The 13,795-nt window shown below is 52.5% G+C and overlaps 1 protein-coding gene across 2 annotated transcripts in view; it reads left to right on the forward strand.

Moving 5' to 3' along the window:
• Positions 1-13,302, forward strand: part of SART3 (spliceosome associated factor 3, U4/U6 recycling protein) — a 28,776-nt gene extending 15,474 nt beyond the window's left edge. For both annotated transcript variants that reach the window (XM_028528277.2, XM_028528278.2), the window contains exons 7-19: positions 300-455; positions 1,155-1,293; positions 1,742-1,849; positions 2,551-2,628; positions 2,755-2,813; positions 3,305-3,414; positions 5,028-5,140; positions 6,816-6,892; positions 7,556-7,724; positions 9,552-10,006; positions 10,523-10,675; positions 11,512-11,702; positions 12,346-13,302. In XM_028528277.2, the coding sequence (XP_028384078.1) occupies positions 300-455; positions 1,155-1,293; positions 1,742-1,849; positions 2,551-2,628; positions 2,755-2,813; positions 3,305-3,414; positions 5,028-5,140; positions 6,816-6,892; positions 7,556-7,724; positions 9,552-10,006; positions 10,523-10,675; positions 11,512-11,702; positions 12,346-12,523 (1,986 nt within the window). In that variant the 3' untranslated portion in view covers positions 12,524-13,302. The remainder of the gene's footprint in view (positions 1-299; positions 456-1,154; positions 1,294-1,741; positions 1,850-2,550; positions 2,629-2,754; positions 2,814-3,304; positions 3,415-5,027; positions 5,141-6,815; positions 6,893-7,555; positions 7,725-9,551; positions 10,007-10,522; positions 10,676-11,511; positions 11,703-12,345) is intronic.
• Positions 13,303-13,795: the final 493 nt, after the last annotated feature.

Here is a 13,795-nt window from a genome sequence, read left to right on the forward strand (position 1 = left end):
TCGCATTGGTCTTTTGTGTTTCTCTTTCGTTCAGTTCCTGATGGGTGGGCCATTTAAATTCCCTGTGCTTCAGGGATGGATTTAGAAAAGGGTTTAAAGGGCCTTTGTAGCTGTTGCCACGAAGGGGCACTGTGGGCCCTCCCTCTGCCCGTCAGATTGTCGACCTGTATGCGCAGCGGGTCCGAGTGGGGGCGGTGATTCCCGTCCCGGTGTAGCCGGTCTCCCCACAGCCGAGTGTGGAGCCGTGTGGGGCCTCCCGGCAGTGTCAGGCAGCTCACTGCCGGTCTCTCTCGTCCCAGTTGGAAGCAGAGGCACCTCGGCTGGCCGAATACCAAGCGTACATCGACTTTGAGCTGAAAGTCGGCGACCCCGCCCGCGTTCAGCTGATCTTCGAACGCGCGCTGGTCGAGAACTGCCTGGTCCCAGACTTGTGGATCCGCTACAGTCAGTACCTAGTAAGATAACCGCTCCGATTCCGCTTGCTCTTCACCTCTGTGGGGGCGACGGGAAGCCAGCCTGCGTGGCCGGAGGCGGCTGCGTGCTGCCGGTCCTGCCTGTCCTCCTCTTCCATCTGCCCCTCACTTAGGAAGTTCTCCGAGAGTTGTAACTTAGTTTAAACTGACCAGTAACTAAAAAAAGTTACACAGCCTTACTATCGAGGACCTTATAACAGATTTTTTTCTTACAAGCTTTTATCACGGAAAATGTACCCGTGTAAATGTAGACAGACGAGTCAGATGAGACCTCATGCGCCCCTCGCCCAGCGTAGCGTCAGCAGTCACCCGCCTGCGGGCACGAGCGTCGTGTCACCCATGCCCTCCCCCGCTCCCCCATCCCACGTCACTTTAAGTTAAATCCGGAAGTCACGTGTCCTTGGTGAATACCTCAGTATGTATGTATGGAAGATTTGAACCTGGATCCAAACAAGACCCACACGTTAGTATTGGCCGACGCTCTTCAGGCTATTTTAATCTACCGGTTCCCGTTCCCACCTCTTTCCCCTCACTCCTGCTTGCAATTTCTTGAAGACACTGGTCACGAGGGACATTTCTTAGGAAATTCCTTTTGTCAGTGGTTGTGCTGGAAATGTCTTGTGGGCAGTGATGTCTTAACCATAAAATTTTACCTCCTGACCCTGGAATTCTTTACTGCAGGACCGGCAGCTGAAAGTCAAGGATTTGGTTTTGTCCGTTCACGGTCGCGCTGTTAGGAACTGCCCCTGGACCGTTGCCCTGTGGAGCCGCTACCTCTTGGCCATGGAAAGACACGGAGTGGACCATCAAGTGATGGCTGGTGCGAACAGCGTTTCTGTGGGCAGACCTCAGGGCTTTTCGTCCCACGTCGGAAGCCAGAGTTCTGGCACAGCCTCGGAGCCGGCATCCCCAGGGCGCTGCGCTGGGGTGGTGGGCAGTGGCTGCAGGAGGGGCTCCGAGTGGGGACACACTGGTGTGGCTTGGGCTCCCGAGAGCTTTGGAACAGAAGGCTCATGTTTACTGTGACCTTCTAGGAGTCTGCTCCAGACTTGCTTTTCCTGGAACTCTCGTGCCTTTTCCAGAACAGTTTGGGCATCTAGTAGCTTTTCTTGTGAACGTTTCTTTCTAGCTCGTTTCACTCGGTTGCATCTTATTATGTTAAATCATAGTGTTTTACGTTTGTTAGAGGTTTTTATAATAATCTTGATAACTTTATTTTAGTTTCTTGTCGAATTGGCCACAAACCCTGTCTTTTTCCTCAACTCCAGCGACCTTTGAAAAAGCTTTGAGTGCTGGCTTCATTCAGGCCACCGATTACGTGGAGATCTGGCAAGCATACCTGGATTACCTGAGGAGAAGGGTTGATTTCAAACAAGGTATCTAAGTTCACGCGCTGTCCGTCAGAACTGCACTTGTTCTTAGCGTATCTTTCGGTGAGCTGTCCTAGCGCCCAAAGGCACTGTGGTGGGGCAAGTGTTGTAGACCAGCCGTTGGTAACTCCCCCTCGCCTCCCCCCCGACCCCCCAAATTTTAGCCATTAAGTCTTTCACAATCATGCTGTGGATTTTAAAGGAAGAAAGTAACGGTCCTTGTGTGTTATGTTATGCTGGCTCTTGCCAGCTTCTTCGGCCTCATTTTGTAGTTCTCTCTCCTCTGCCTTCTGTATACACAAAGTAGTTCTCTAAGGAAGACTGCTGTGTTTCTATTAAATCTTTTGAACGTTTGCAGGATTCCCCTTCCTTTCTCTTTTCACCCCTCAAGAAGAATAGCAACTAGAACCCCATGTACCTGGCTCTTGCACGTTCACGCACGTGGCCTTCAGCATTCCGAGGGCCAGGGGAGGCCCACACCCAGCGCCCTGCACTTGCTGCCGTCACCGTGCCGCCGTGCTGTGCTCTGCTCCAGCGCCTCTGTCCCCCACTCCCTGGTGGCGGCGGGGGCTGGACATTTTATTTCTCTGTCCTCGGCATGATGCCAGGTGCCCAACAGGTCCCTGCGAGTGTCAGTGTAGGACTTAAAAAAAAAAGACGTGCTACGTGGTTTCGTGGAGCCAAACCTCCTCTGCCCTTTCCCGCAGACTCCAGTAAAGAGCTGGAAGAGCTGAGGTCCGCCTTCGCCCGGGCTCTGGAGTACCTGAAGCAGGAGGTGGAAGAACGTGAGTGTGCCTCCGGCCTGCTGCCGCCTCCTGTTGTGTTTCCTGCTCTTGGGGGACCTGCCTTTCCAGGCAGAGGCCCTGTGTCTTGAAGTAGCTTTCTGATGTCGGCTGATTTTATTTTTAAAGGTTTCAATGAAAGTGGGGATCCAAGCTGCATGATCATGCAGAACTGGGCCAGGATTGAGGTAAACATTCAACAGATTCGTTGGTTTTTCTGGATGGGATGTTCGTATGTTAATCATTTTAAAGATGAGGCAGCCAAGGCTCAGGGAGGTTCAGTAACCTTCCCAAGTCACTTAGTAAGTGGGAGCTGGCTTTTGCTCCTAGACCAGGCTGACTTTCTCTACGCTGCCTCCCACAGTAAGCACTTGCAGTGAAGCTTCACAAACAAAACAAAACAGAACAAACCGGGTGCCTGGCCAGTACTGTGAGCACCCACAGGCTCCCGCTTTGTTCTGGACAAAGAGGCAGCCTGGGGCTGGTCACTACAGACAGGCTGCGGTACTCGGGCTGGCCTGTAGCCGTGGAGGGCAGCCTGGGAGTGCCCAGGGCTTCATGGGACACTGAGAGGTAGGGGCGGCTTTTGAGGCAGGGCTGGTGGAAGTTTGTTTGGTAATGGGCGTTGGTGTCATAAGGTTCAGGTGCTGTCCTGACTGAGCCCTCTGATGTGTCTTAGGCCCGACTGTGTAACAACATGCAGAAAGCTCGGGAGCTCTGGGACAGCATCATGACCAGGGGAAACGCCAAGTATGCCAACATGTGGCTTGAGTATTACAACCTGGAAAGGTAACAACCTGGGGTGGAGGAGGCGGGGCTGTGTCCTCCCACCTTTGGTCCAGCTCTGCACTTGCCTGGCCTGGGCTTGCGTCTTTACCCTGGCCCTGCCTTCATCCTGTCTCTTCCATTAGGGGGCGGGGCTAGAGAACCAAACCTAGTATTTTGTGCCTGGGCTGTTACAGCTATGCGTTTCTCTTAATTTTCTGTTTTTCTTTGTGTTTTGTTTTGTTCTGATTTTCTAGACATGAATGTTTTATTTGATTTTTTGGGGAGCTGTTTATTTTTTATTATATTTTCTTTGCCTATAAAAGTATAAAATATTAAAAAGCACAGAGGAAAAACCCCAAATTATCTACAGTCATGGACCCAGATGTAAGCACCATTAGTTGTTTGGGTATATTTTTTGAGACTTTTATGCTTAAATTTTTAGAAAATTAACATGCAGTTACAATGTACCTGTTATAAACCTCTAAAATTTTAAATAAATAAGCTGTGTGCAGTAATACTGACAACATGGGGAAGACATAGAGAATATGACTTCTTTTAGTCACATTCAGCTTTTTTATTAGTCATTTAGTCAGCTTTTTTATTCCGTGGATCTTGAACAAAGACAGTGGAATGTGGGAGGAACTCCGTCCAGCAGAATCCTCCTGTCCCCTGTGGGCGGCGGCAAATAAGTCGTCCCGACACAGTCTGTCTGCTCTAGTGGGAAGGGGGTGGCGATTCCCTCTAGTGGGGAACGCCCCAGCCCTTTTCCCAGACGGCTTTTATTGGGAATGGTTTGTGTAGGTGTGTGCATGCGTGGCTCATCAGTCAGTGTCAGAAAGGCTATAGTCATACAAAAACAGGTATTATCTACAGATAACAATGGAAGGAACACAGATCTGTCATAGGGCAGGGTCTATTAGTCATGCTGACACCAGAGGGTCTTTAAGATGTACTTCATGAGATACGGAGCTTACTCCTTATGCCTTGAACTTAAACATCTGGTTTATACCCCCAGGGCCATACAAAAACAAAGCAGAGCAAGCTTCAGAAGATACAATGCATTTATCAGGCCTGGTGCCCAGGGAGCCCTTGGTGTTCCTGCCTGCCACCTGCGTTTTCACCTGGGTGTCCAGGGAGACTTAACTAGCCCCTTCAGGACTTGCTCTTAGGGGCTGCAGCCTCGGACACAGAGTCAGCTGTCCCCAACAGTGAAAGTTCCCATAACCCCACTCCCAGAGGTGACACTATTAAAACTTGTTAAATATTCCTCTGCATGAGCAGTTCTCAAGCCTTTTGGTCTTAGAACCCCTTGGTACTCCTAAAATTGCAGGATCCCCTAAAGCTTTTGTTTATGCAAATTACTTAGGACTCTAAATACTTACCATTTTAGAGAGTGAAAATGGTGTTCCATGAAAAAATTAGATTCCACCCCAGACAATGACAGCCTTTTCTTTGCCACAGCCATGGTACTTGGTGTGCGGAGGAAGAGCTTCATGGGATGGGGCTGGGAGCTGGTGGCTCCTCGTGGCGGAGCCTCCGACCCTGTGGCACTGACCTGTGAGAAGACCGCCCCTCTCTGTGTGTGCCTCCTGCTTTGTGTCTTGGTGGCAGCGCCTGTTGGCTTTCTTCCCTAGGGCACACGGTGACACGCAGCACTGCAGGAAAGCTCTGCACCGGGCTGTCCAGTGCACCAGCGACTACCCGGAGCACGTCTGCGAAGTGTTGCTGACCATGGAGAGGACAGAAGGTGGGGACGCTCGGCGCTCCGCGTCTGGCTCGGAGCCTGTAAGGACAGCTGTGTGCACGGCTGCAGCCCTCCAGTGGTGCTCGCCGTGGGGCCGGCTGCTCCCAGCTCCTCTGGGGCCGGGGCACTCCCTCCCCGTCGTTCAGTTCTGGCACGGGCTCTTGGGGTTCTCTGTGGAGGGCCGTCCTGTGCATCACGGTCTCGAGCAGCATCCCTGGCCTCCACCCACTGGGTGCCAGTAGCACTCCCCTCTGCCCCCAGTTAGGACAGCCAGAACTGACTCCAGGTGCTGCCGAGTGTTTCCCGGGGGTCAACATCACTCCAGGGGAGAACTCGGCTCGAGAACGTCACGCACACCAGAGGAGCACAGAGCGGCGGACGGCCCCTTTGTGCTCACCTGCCGCAGTTTAGAGCCTCAGTATCACGTTTCTAATGGGGAAATAGTGAGTTTATCCTCGGGCATTGGTCTGAATTTTGGGAGGGAACCCCTCAGAACTGGAAATAAAACCCCCAAACAACAACCAATTGCAAAATACCCCAACATCTATCATTTGAGATGCTTTTCATGTTTTTTAGTCTTAATATTGGGTTTGCCAAAAGGTTTATTTTTTTTCCCATATGATGGCTGTAGTAGTGCTTAGTTACCTTTAACTTCATTTGAAACACTTTTGTTAGATTGTATTGTGACAGCTGTTATATCAGCATGCATTTTAAAAAAAAAAACTGCCCTGGCTGGTGTGGCTCAGTGGATTGAGCCGCTGCCTACAAACCAAAAGGTCTTTGGTTTGATTCCCAGTCAGGGCACATGCCTGGGTTGCGAGCCAGGTGCCTGGGTTGTGAGCCAGGTCCCTGGGTGGGTCTGTGCGAGAGGCAACCAGTTGACGTTTTTCTCCCTGTCTTTCCTTTCCCCCTCCCTTCCTCTCTCTCTCGGAACATACATAAAATCTTAAAAAAAAACTTACCAAAATTGGTGAATTTTTGTGTAGTCATTTTAATATTGGAGGTGGAAGAAAATATGCAACATTTTTGGCATATTAAGCTTTATTATTTCAAGAAAAGTAAAAATGCAACTGAAACAGAAAAAGAGATTTGTGCAGTGCATGGAGAAGGTGCTGTAACTGACCAATTTGTCAAAAGTAGTTTGTGAAGTTTTGTGTTGGAGATCTCGCTGGACGATGCTCCATGCTCCAGTAGACCAGTTGAAGTTGAGAGCGATCAAATTGAGGTATAAATTGAGAACAACCAACGTTATACCACATGGGAGAGAGCCAACACACTCACAGTATCCAAATCAGTCAAGTTATTGGTGAAAATGAAAACTTTCATTTTACAGGAAAAACTAAACAGATTTTTTGGCCAACCCCATGTAAATGTCTTAACATCTTTTGATTGGAATGTGTTCATAATCTGCCAGGGAGTGCCCGTGATAGATGATACTCTAGTTTTTAAGTCTGTTTTCTAAAAGAGAAGGGGTGATTTAAATCCCCCGGAAGGACTGTTGGGATTCTGAGATCTCCAGCCTGCGGAACGAAGGGCACTTAAATGGGGAGCTCACTGTCCAGTTCTTGCTGTCTAATGGGAGAGATGTCTTCTGGAATGGGGGGAAATCAAGAAAATCGTATGTTGTTGGATCCTTCAAAACCCCCAAAAGTGAAAGTTCGCTTCTTTGTCTCTCCAGGTACTTTAGAAGACTGGGATATCGCTGTTCAGAAAACCGAAACCCGGTTGGCGCGGGTCAACGAGCAGCGAGTGAAGGTAATGGTGCTTTTGACCGGAAGTCTCGGTGGCTGTTCCTGGCTGTTCCCACAGTGTTCGGGGTGAATGTTTTTGTCAGACCCTGAGGTCTTTCTAAAGCGTGTCCTAGAGAGTATTGTGAAATATCTGAACCAATATTTAAACCAGTCCTCCATTATTTCTTAGTAAGAGGTGAAGGATATATACAATCTGAAGAGAAATCAGAGTGTGTGTAGTATTTTTTTTAGAAAGCCTTAACACTTTAGCCCCAACAGTGAATACTTTCTTAACGTAGCAGGGGAACTTTGGCCCTAAAACTTTACTAGAATAGATGAAAAAAGAGAATAAAAAGGCGCTTCACTTAGCCTAGTGGTTGGAGTATGAACACCCCCAGATGAATTAGGGCCCTGGCTTCAGAGATTGTTGTCCTTCTCTTGGTGCGTAATGCCTGGGGCATCGTGAGAGGTGCTGGGGATTTGGGGGCAGATGCTGAGGGGCCCGAGGAGCCCTGGTGGGGGAGTTGCGAGCACGCCCTCTGCGTCTTTTCATGGTCTTGTCCTGGCATTCCAGTCATGAGTTTCCCCGGCCCGTCCCCTGTCCCCTTCCGTCTCTCTTCTCATCACAAGTCAGTGGGGTTGAGGTCATTGCTGTGTCCGGTGATGCATCATGTGCCCCACTCTCCAGGCTGCGGAGAAGGAAGCCGCTCTCGCCCAGCAAGAAGAAGAGCAGGCTGAACAGCGGAGGAGGGCGCGGGCCGAGAAGAAAGCGTTGAAAAAGAAGAAAAAGACCAGAGGCGCAGACAAGCGCAAAGCGGATGAGGATGATGAGAAGGAGTGGGGCGACGATGAGGAAGGTAGAGGTTTGCAGAAGTTTTATTTTGGAACATCTCAGTGTTCTAGGGAAGTTGCACAAAAACTTTTGTTGGGTCCTTTGAAAACGTCACCCTTCCTGTCCCGCTGGGCTCTGTGCCCTGGGCAGGTGCTGCCCTGTCCAGAGGCCTCGGCCCCCTCCCCCCGTGCTGCGCTGCGGCCTCCACTGCCCCTGCGTGGTGCCCTCCCTGCCCCGTTGGGGCTCCGTGCCCCGAGCTCTTCCTGTCTCTGCCCCATGCGTGGACATCCCTTCATCCCACTCAGGGTCCAGTGTCCCGTCCTGCACCGACACTTGCCTTGTTGCCCTGCCTGTGGCTTTGACTTGGTGGAACTCTCCAGCCAGTGTTTCTGTCAGCCCCGCAACTTCAGGAATGGGCAGCTGCGGGTCCGATTTATTTCAGCAAAGTCAGTAGGGTAAAGAATTGTCTGTAGACGTTAAGGAACTCTACATTTTCCTAGTACAAAGTCGTCAGCCAGAGGGAAGTAGTGATGGAGTTGTGATTCAGTTGACCTTCCTTACACACCTTTCTGGGGCTTTCAGAAACGACCAGTAGCTCATGGCGCTTCGGCGCGCCTGGGTTAGCAGGGTGAGGCAGCTGTGTGGTGCCTGCAGTGGTGAGGCGCTGGGCCTGGGGGAGCCGAAGAGGGCGCTGGTGGGCCAGCTCCCTGCAGGAGAAAGGTCACGGGGAGGTGACGTGTGCACCTTGGCATCTGAGGGAGGGCCAGGGCCGAGTGACTGACAAATGAGTGAGTGTCAAGTGAAAAAGAGGAAGCCAGACAGAGCTGGTACAAGTGAATCATGAGGCACAGACAGCCTGGCATTTTCTGTGAGCAGCAGTGACTGGGTTTGGGTTGTGGTGCCGGCTGGGGCCAGGTGTGAGGGTGGTGAGGCTGGATCAGCAGGCAGGCCTGCTGGCTGGGCCCCACGCAGGGATGTTCTTTTTTTAAAAAAAATCCTCGCTGGAGGACATGCATTTTGACTTTATAGAGAGGGAGAGAAACATCAACGTGAGAGAGAAACATTGATCGGCTGCCTCTTGCACACGCCCTGGCTGGGGACTGAACCTGAAACCCAGATATGTGCCTTGACTGGGAGTCGAACCGGCAACCTTTTGGTTTAATAGGCCAGTGCCCCATCCGAGCCGCATTCAGGGATGGCTCTTGAATGCAGCATGCGGCAGTTAGACTTCATCAGGAAGTGGTGGGAAATGGATGGAAGGGTCTGGAAGTGGGGCGCCAGTGCCAGTTGGGTTGCAGGACCCTCCCTTGGAGACAGTGGGGAGAGTGGGTGCAGTAGATTGCTGTTCAGCTCTCCTGAAGGACGCGAGACAACAGTGGGAGTTTTTAGGAATGGTAGGCCCTTCGTAGAGCTTTCCCAGGCTCGGCCCACATGTGGAGCGCGTACTTCAGCCACCTGAGGTGCTCGTTTAAATGCAGGTCCCCGAGCCCCATCCTGCCCTTGGTGACCTGGGCTTCTTAGAAGAGGGGCCTTGGAATTGGCTGGGTGAACTTTTAGACTCCCTGACTTTTTACATAATTAAATGTAGACAGTGAGGACTTAAGTTGTCACATCTACTTGATTTAGCCCATTTATTCAGATGTAATCAGGGCCCAGAAAGCTGTGGAATAAGCTGGTGAGGCAAGAACGGCGTGGCAGGTATTGTGCGCCCGGACGTGCAGAGAGGCGTGTGAGTTTATTGCGTGCAGCTGTGGCAGCCCAGCCGTTTGTAGTGGGACGGGCGTGAGCCTGGACCAGCTCAGGGCAGAGAAGAATGAGTGATGGTTGCTGCTTTCCTCCCGACGCCCTGCAGAGCAGCCTTGTAAACGCAGAAGGGTGGAGAACAACGTCCCCCCCGCCGGAGAAGCGCAGGACCTCGAAGCGGAGACGGGACTCTTCGGGAAGAGCGCGCCCGTGGACGTCACCCCCCCTTCGAAGCAGAAGGAGAGGGCGGCCGCCCTGAAGAGGGACGTGCCCAAGGTGCTCCACGACAGCAGCAAGGACAGCATCACCGTCTTCGTCAGCAACCTGCCCTACAGCATGGAGGAGCCGGGCGTGAAGCTCCGGCCACTCTTTGAGGCCTGCGGGGAAGTGGCCGAGGTCCGGCCCATCTTCAGCAACCGGGGCGACTTCCGAGGCTACTGCTACGTGGAGTTCAAAGAGGAGAAGGCGGCCCTGCAGGCCCTGCAGCTGGACCGGAAGGTTGTGGACGGGAGGCCGATGTTTGTGTCCCCGTGTGTGGACAAGAGCAAAAACCCCGATTTTAAGGTACGTCTGTGGGGAAAGGATGCCTTTCACGAAGGGTTGTTACAAACAGGCTGAGCACTTGTCTTCATGAAGCAGCTGTTATTTACAACATCTGTGGAACGGGGACCGAGCTCGCACATGCACTGGGGTCTGTCCGGAGCTGGTCAGCGGAGGTCCGGCTCACGGCCTGGGCACTGCGAGCGCGCACTCGCTGATACCTGGCCATAAACTGGGGAACTGTGGTGGTGGTGACCGTCCGTTAGCACGTAGGACTGACGAGGGACTGCGCTGTGTTTCTGTGTTACGTTACTTCACGGGATCCTCACCCAAACTCTGAGAGTAGCTACTCTCATTCTTGCCACTTCGCAGAGGAGGAAGTAGAGGCTTGAGAGGTTACGTGACGTGCCCACGGTGACCCAGTTAGCAGTTCCCAGCACCCGGAATCGGCTCGGCCCTGCCCGGCTGGGACGCGGGCTTGTAGACGAGGACGCTGGGCTGGGCATCGAGCCGTCGGTTTTCCCTCCGTCCTTCCTGCAGGTGTTCAGGTACAGCACTGCCCTGGAGAAGCACAAGCTGTTCGTCTCGGGGCTGCCCTTCTCCTGCACCAAAGAGGAGCTGGAAGAGATCTGCAAGGCTCACGGCACCGTGAAGGACATCAGGCTGGTTACCAACCGGGCTGGCAAACCCAAGGTCAGCGTCCGAGTGGACGGCCAGCGCCTCGCCTTCTGAGGCTGGGGGACCTGTCCCTGTGTCTGTTCACAGGTTATTTGGTTTCTAGACTGGATTCCTACCTTGTCTCCTAAGAAAGGAATCAGTTAACAGAAGGATAGGTACACTAGGCTTATTTGCATTTGGAGTCAGAGGAGTTTTTTGTAGCTAATTGTATTAAAAGAACAAGGCATGAAAAGAAAAACCCTGACCACGAAGTAGTGGGGGAGCACAGTGCAGAGCCCACACCGGGCGGGCCTTGGGCTGAGCGGCTGTCCTCTGTGTCTCCCCCTTCCTGCCCAGACGCTCCTTCCCTCCGGCCGCTGCCCAGGCCCATCACCGGGCTCCCATCGTGTGGCCCTCTCGCCCCTTTTTGGTCTCGTGAGATCCCTTTGTGCCACATTCTGAGTAGTGTCTCAGCATGAGTTTGGATGGCCTTTCTTCCCTCCCTTCGTCCAGGTTAATCGAGAGTTAAAGGGTGTGACCTGAGGGGGTGACGAAGGTACAGACGCTAGGGCACACCAGGGCTGCGCCCCGGTGCCCAGGCCACCTCAGCCATCAGCTGGATTTATGCTGGTCTGTCTGTCTTTTCTGCTGGAGCAAGCACAAGAGGCGCTGAGCTTACCACAGGTTACGGAGAGCACAGTCAAGACAGAGCGCAGAGGACAGCCTAGGGCAGGGGAAGGAGCCTGTAGACAAAGGATGGCGGTGGTGGCGAAGGTCACCGGTGGATGGGGTGCCTGCTGTGGCCACCCGGCCGGAGGGAGGCAGTGGCGTCCTGGCTCTGCAGCCCCTGACCTGGCTCTGGCATCTTTCAGGGCCTGGCCTACGTGGAGTATGAGAATGAGTCGCAGGCCTCGCAGGCTGTCATGAAGATGGACGGCATGACCATCAAAGAGAACGTCATCAAAGTGGCCATCAGCAACCCGCCGCAGAGGAAAGGCCCGGAGAAGCCGGAAGCGAGGAAAGGACCGGGCGGCCCCATGGCGCCGCGGCAGATGTATGGAGCGTAAGTGTGTGCCCTGGCCGGCGCCGGGCTCCGCTGCTTTCCTGTTGGCACGGTGCGTGGGTCGGAGAGCTGCGGCCCGCTGTCCACTGTGGTCGCCGGAGAGGCTGTCCAAAGCACAGCCCCGAAGAGAGGGAGCCCCAAAGTGGGGCCCCCCCATTGCGGTGTTTGCCAGTTTACGCTTGGGATTTATTTAAGGCCGAGTTTTTCTCTATCTGGTTGTTTTAAAGTTGTTTTTGCAAGTTGAATCTGTATGTTTAAAGAAGGCCTGACAACCGTATGCTTGCCAGGGTGATCTACACCTCCGGCTGTCTTCGTGTGAAGCTAGTTTATTTACCTGATAGGGTGACACACACAATCGCCAGGTGCTTTGCTGAGGTGTGAGGGATGCGGCCATTTTCATCTGCCCATAGGCAACCACACTGCAGAGATGTGGTCTTTGCCAAAATTGAAGAAAAGGCCAAATTGGTTAATGTAGTTTTTACCTACTAATCAATCTAGGAGACCTAGGCTTTGTCTCATCCTTGTAGTCTTTTTTTCCCTTGTGAACTTGGAGTGATTTCAGCCTCTCCTGGCTTATTTTCACAAATAAACCAGGGTCATGAATTGCCGCATTGAAGGGTACATTCAGTGTTTGCTCTTCCAGGCGGGGGAAGGGGAGGACCCAGCTTTCTCTGCTGCCTCGTGCCCTGCAACGCCCGAGCCCCGCGGCGGCTCAGGCCGAGAACGGCCCTGCCCCGAAGCCGGCGGGCACCGCCTCAGCGGCCACTGAAGCTCCCAAGATGTCCAACGCCGATTTTGCCAAGCTGCTTCTGAGAAAGTGAGCGGGATTCTGAGGGAAGCGGAATGCCTTACTTCACGCTGGCCAGGAGGACCACCCGTCACCCAGCGGTACCCTGGGTATGGAAGGGCCTGGGCAGCGCCCTCACCCACGTAGTGTCCGCTGGTCTAGACAGACAGGGAACGGGTGTCCGAGGGCAGAGGCGGTCAGTGTTCCCTCATATTGAGGGTGGCAGGGGGAAGCAGTCACTCCACAGGTGGGGCCCAGAGGGTAGTTTCTAAGGTATTTTTTTGTCTTGAAGAGTGAAAAACAGAAGTGAAACTTGGACACGCTGTTTTGAGACACACTTGTCCAGATGTTTTCGGCCAACTCCGGCCTCTTTTATAAGACACTTGTCTCCCACTCTGCATAGTACGTGTGCCCGCCACTCTTTAATTTTCAAAAGACAAGACGGCAGATGCTAGTAACTCACCGGAACGGCCTATTTTAGTAAGGGGGTGGGGCCAGGGGAAGTCATGTAAAAAATATTGGACGGATTTTTGTCCAAGGGGGCTGTGTGTTTTTATATTATGTATTTGTAAATGACATGTCAACCCACTGTTTTTATGTTTCCTGAAAGCAGAATATCTGTGGCATTTGTTTTACATAGGGATTCTGTGTGCCATCTGCTGTGGACCATTTTCTTTGCCTAGTGAGTAGTGGACTGTGTCCTTTGTCTAAATATTGAGTTTTAGCCCTTTGGTTTTGTTTAAATGCCATCTCAAGTGCAAACTTAAGTTTTCCCCATTTAGGTTTGTTTATTAAACCGGCGTTCTCTTAAAACCCTCTTGTGGAGTGGTGCTCAGCTCTGCGTCCCGATGTGGACTTTTTTTTTTTTTTTTTTAAATATTTTATTTATTTATTTTTAGGGAGGGAACGGAGGGAAGGAGAGAGAGAGAGAGAGAGAGGGAGAGACATCAATGTGTGGTTGCTGGGGGTTATGGCCTGCAACCCAGGCATGTACCCTGGCTGGGAATCGAACCTGGGACACTTTGGTTCCCAGCCCGCGCTCAATCCACTGAGCTACGCCAGCCAGGGCTCCGACGTGGACTTTTTGACGTGGGTGTGCCTGCCTGTACCTAACAGACGTGCGAGCAGAGCTTCTGTAAGCCAAGTCCCACGTCACTGTGTTTCAGTCCTCTCAGCTGTGGTGTGTCGTCAGCCTTAAACTTCTGTTTATGGCAGTTCGCACGTGAGCTTTTGGGCATTCCTGCCTGTGCTCTTGCATCAGGGGTTTACTGCCTTGGTAGCTGCCACTGGCAGCTCAGTGGGGAAA

The sequence above is a fragment of the Phyllostomus discolor genome, chromosome 13 (genome assembly GCF_004126475.2).
Source record: "Phyllostomus discolor isolate MPI-MPIP mPhyDis1 chromosome 13, mPhyDis1.pri.v3, whole genome shotgun sequence".
NCBI lineage: Eukaryota > Metazoa > Chordata > Mammalia > Chiroptera > Phyllostomidae > Phyllostomus > Phyllostomus discolor.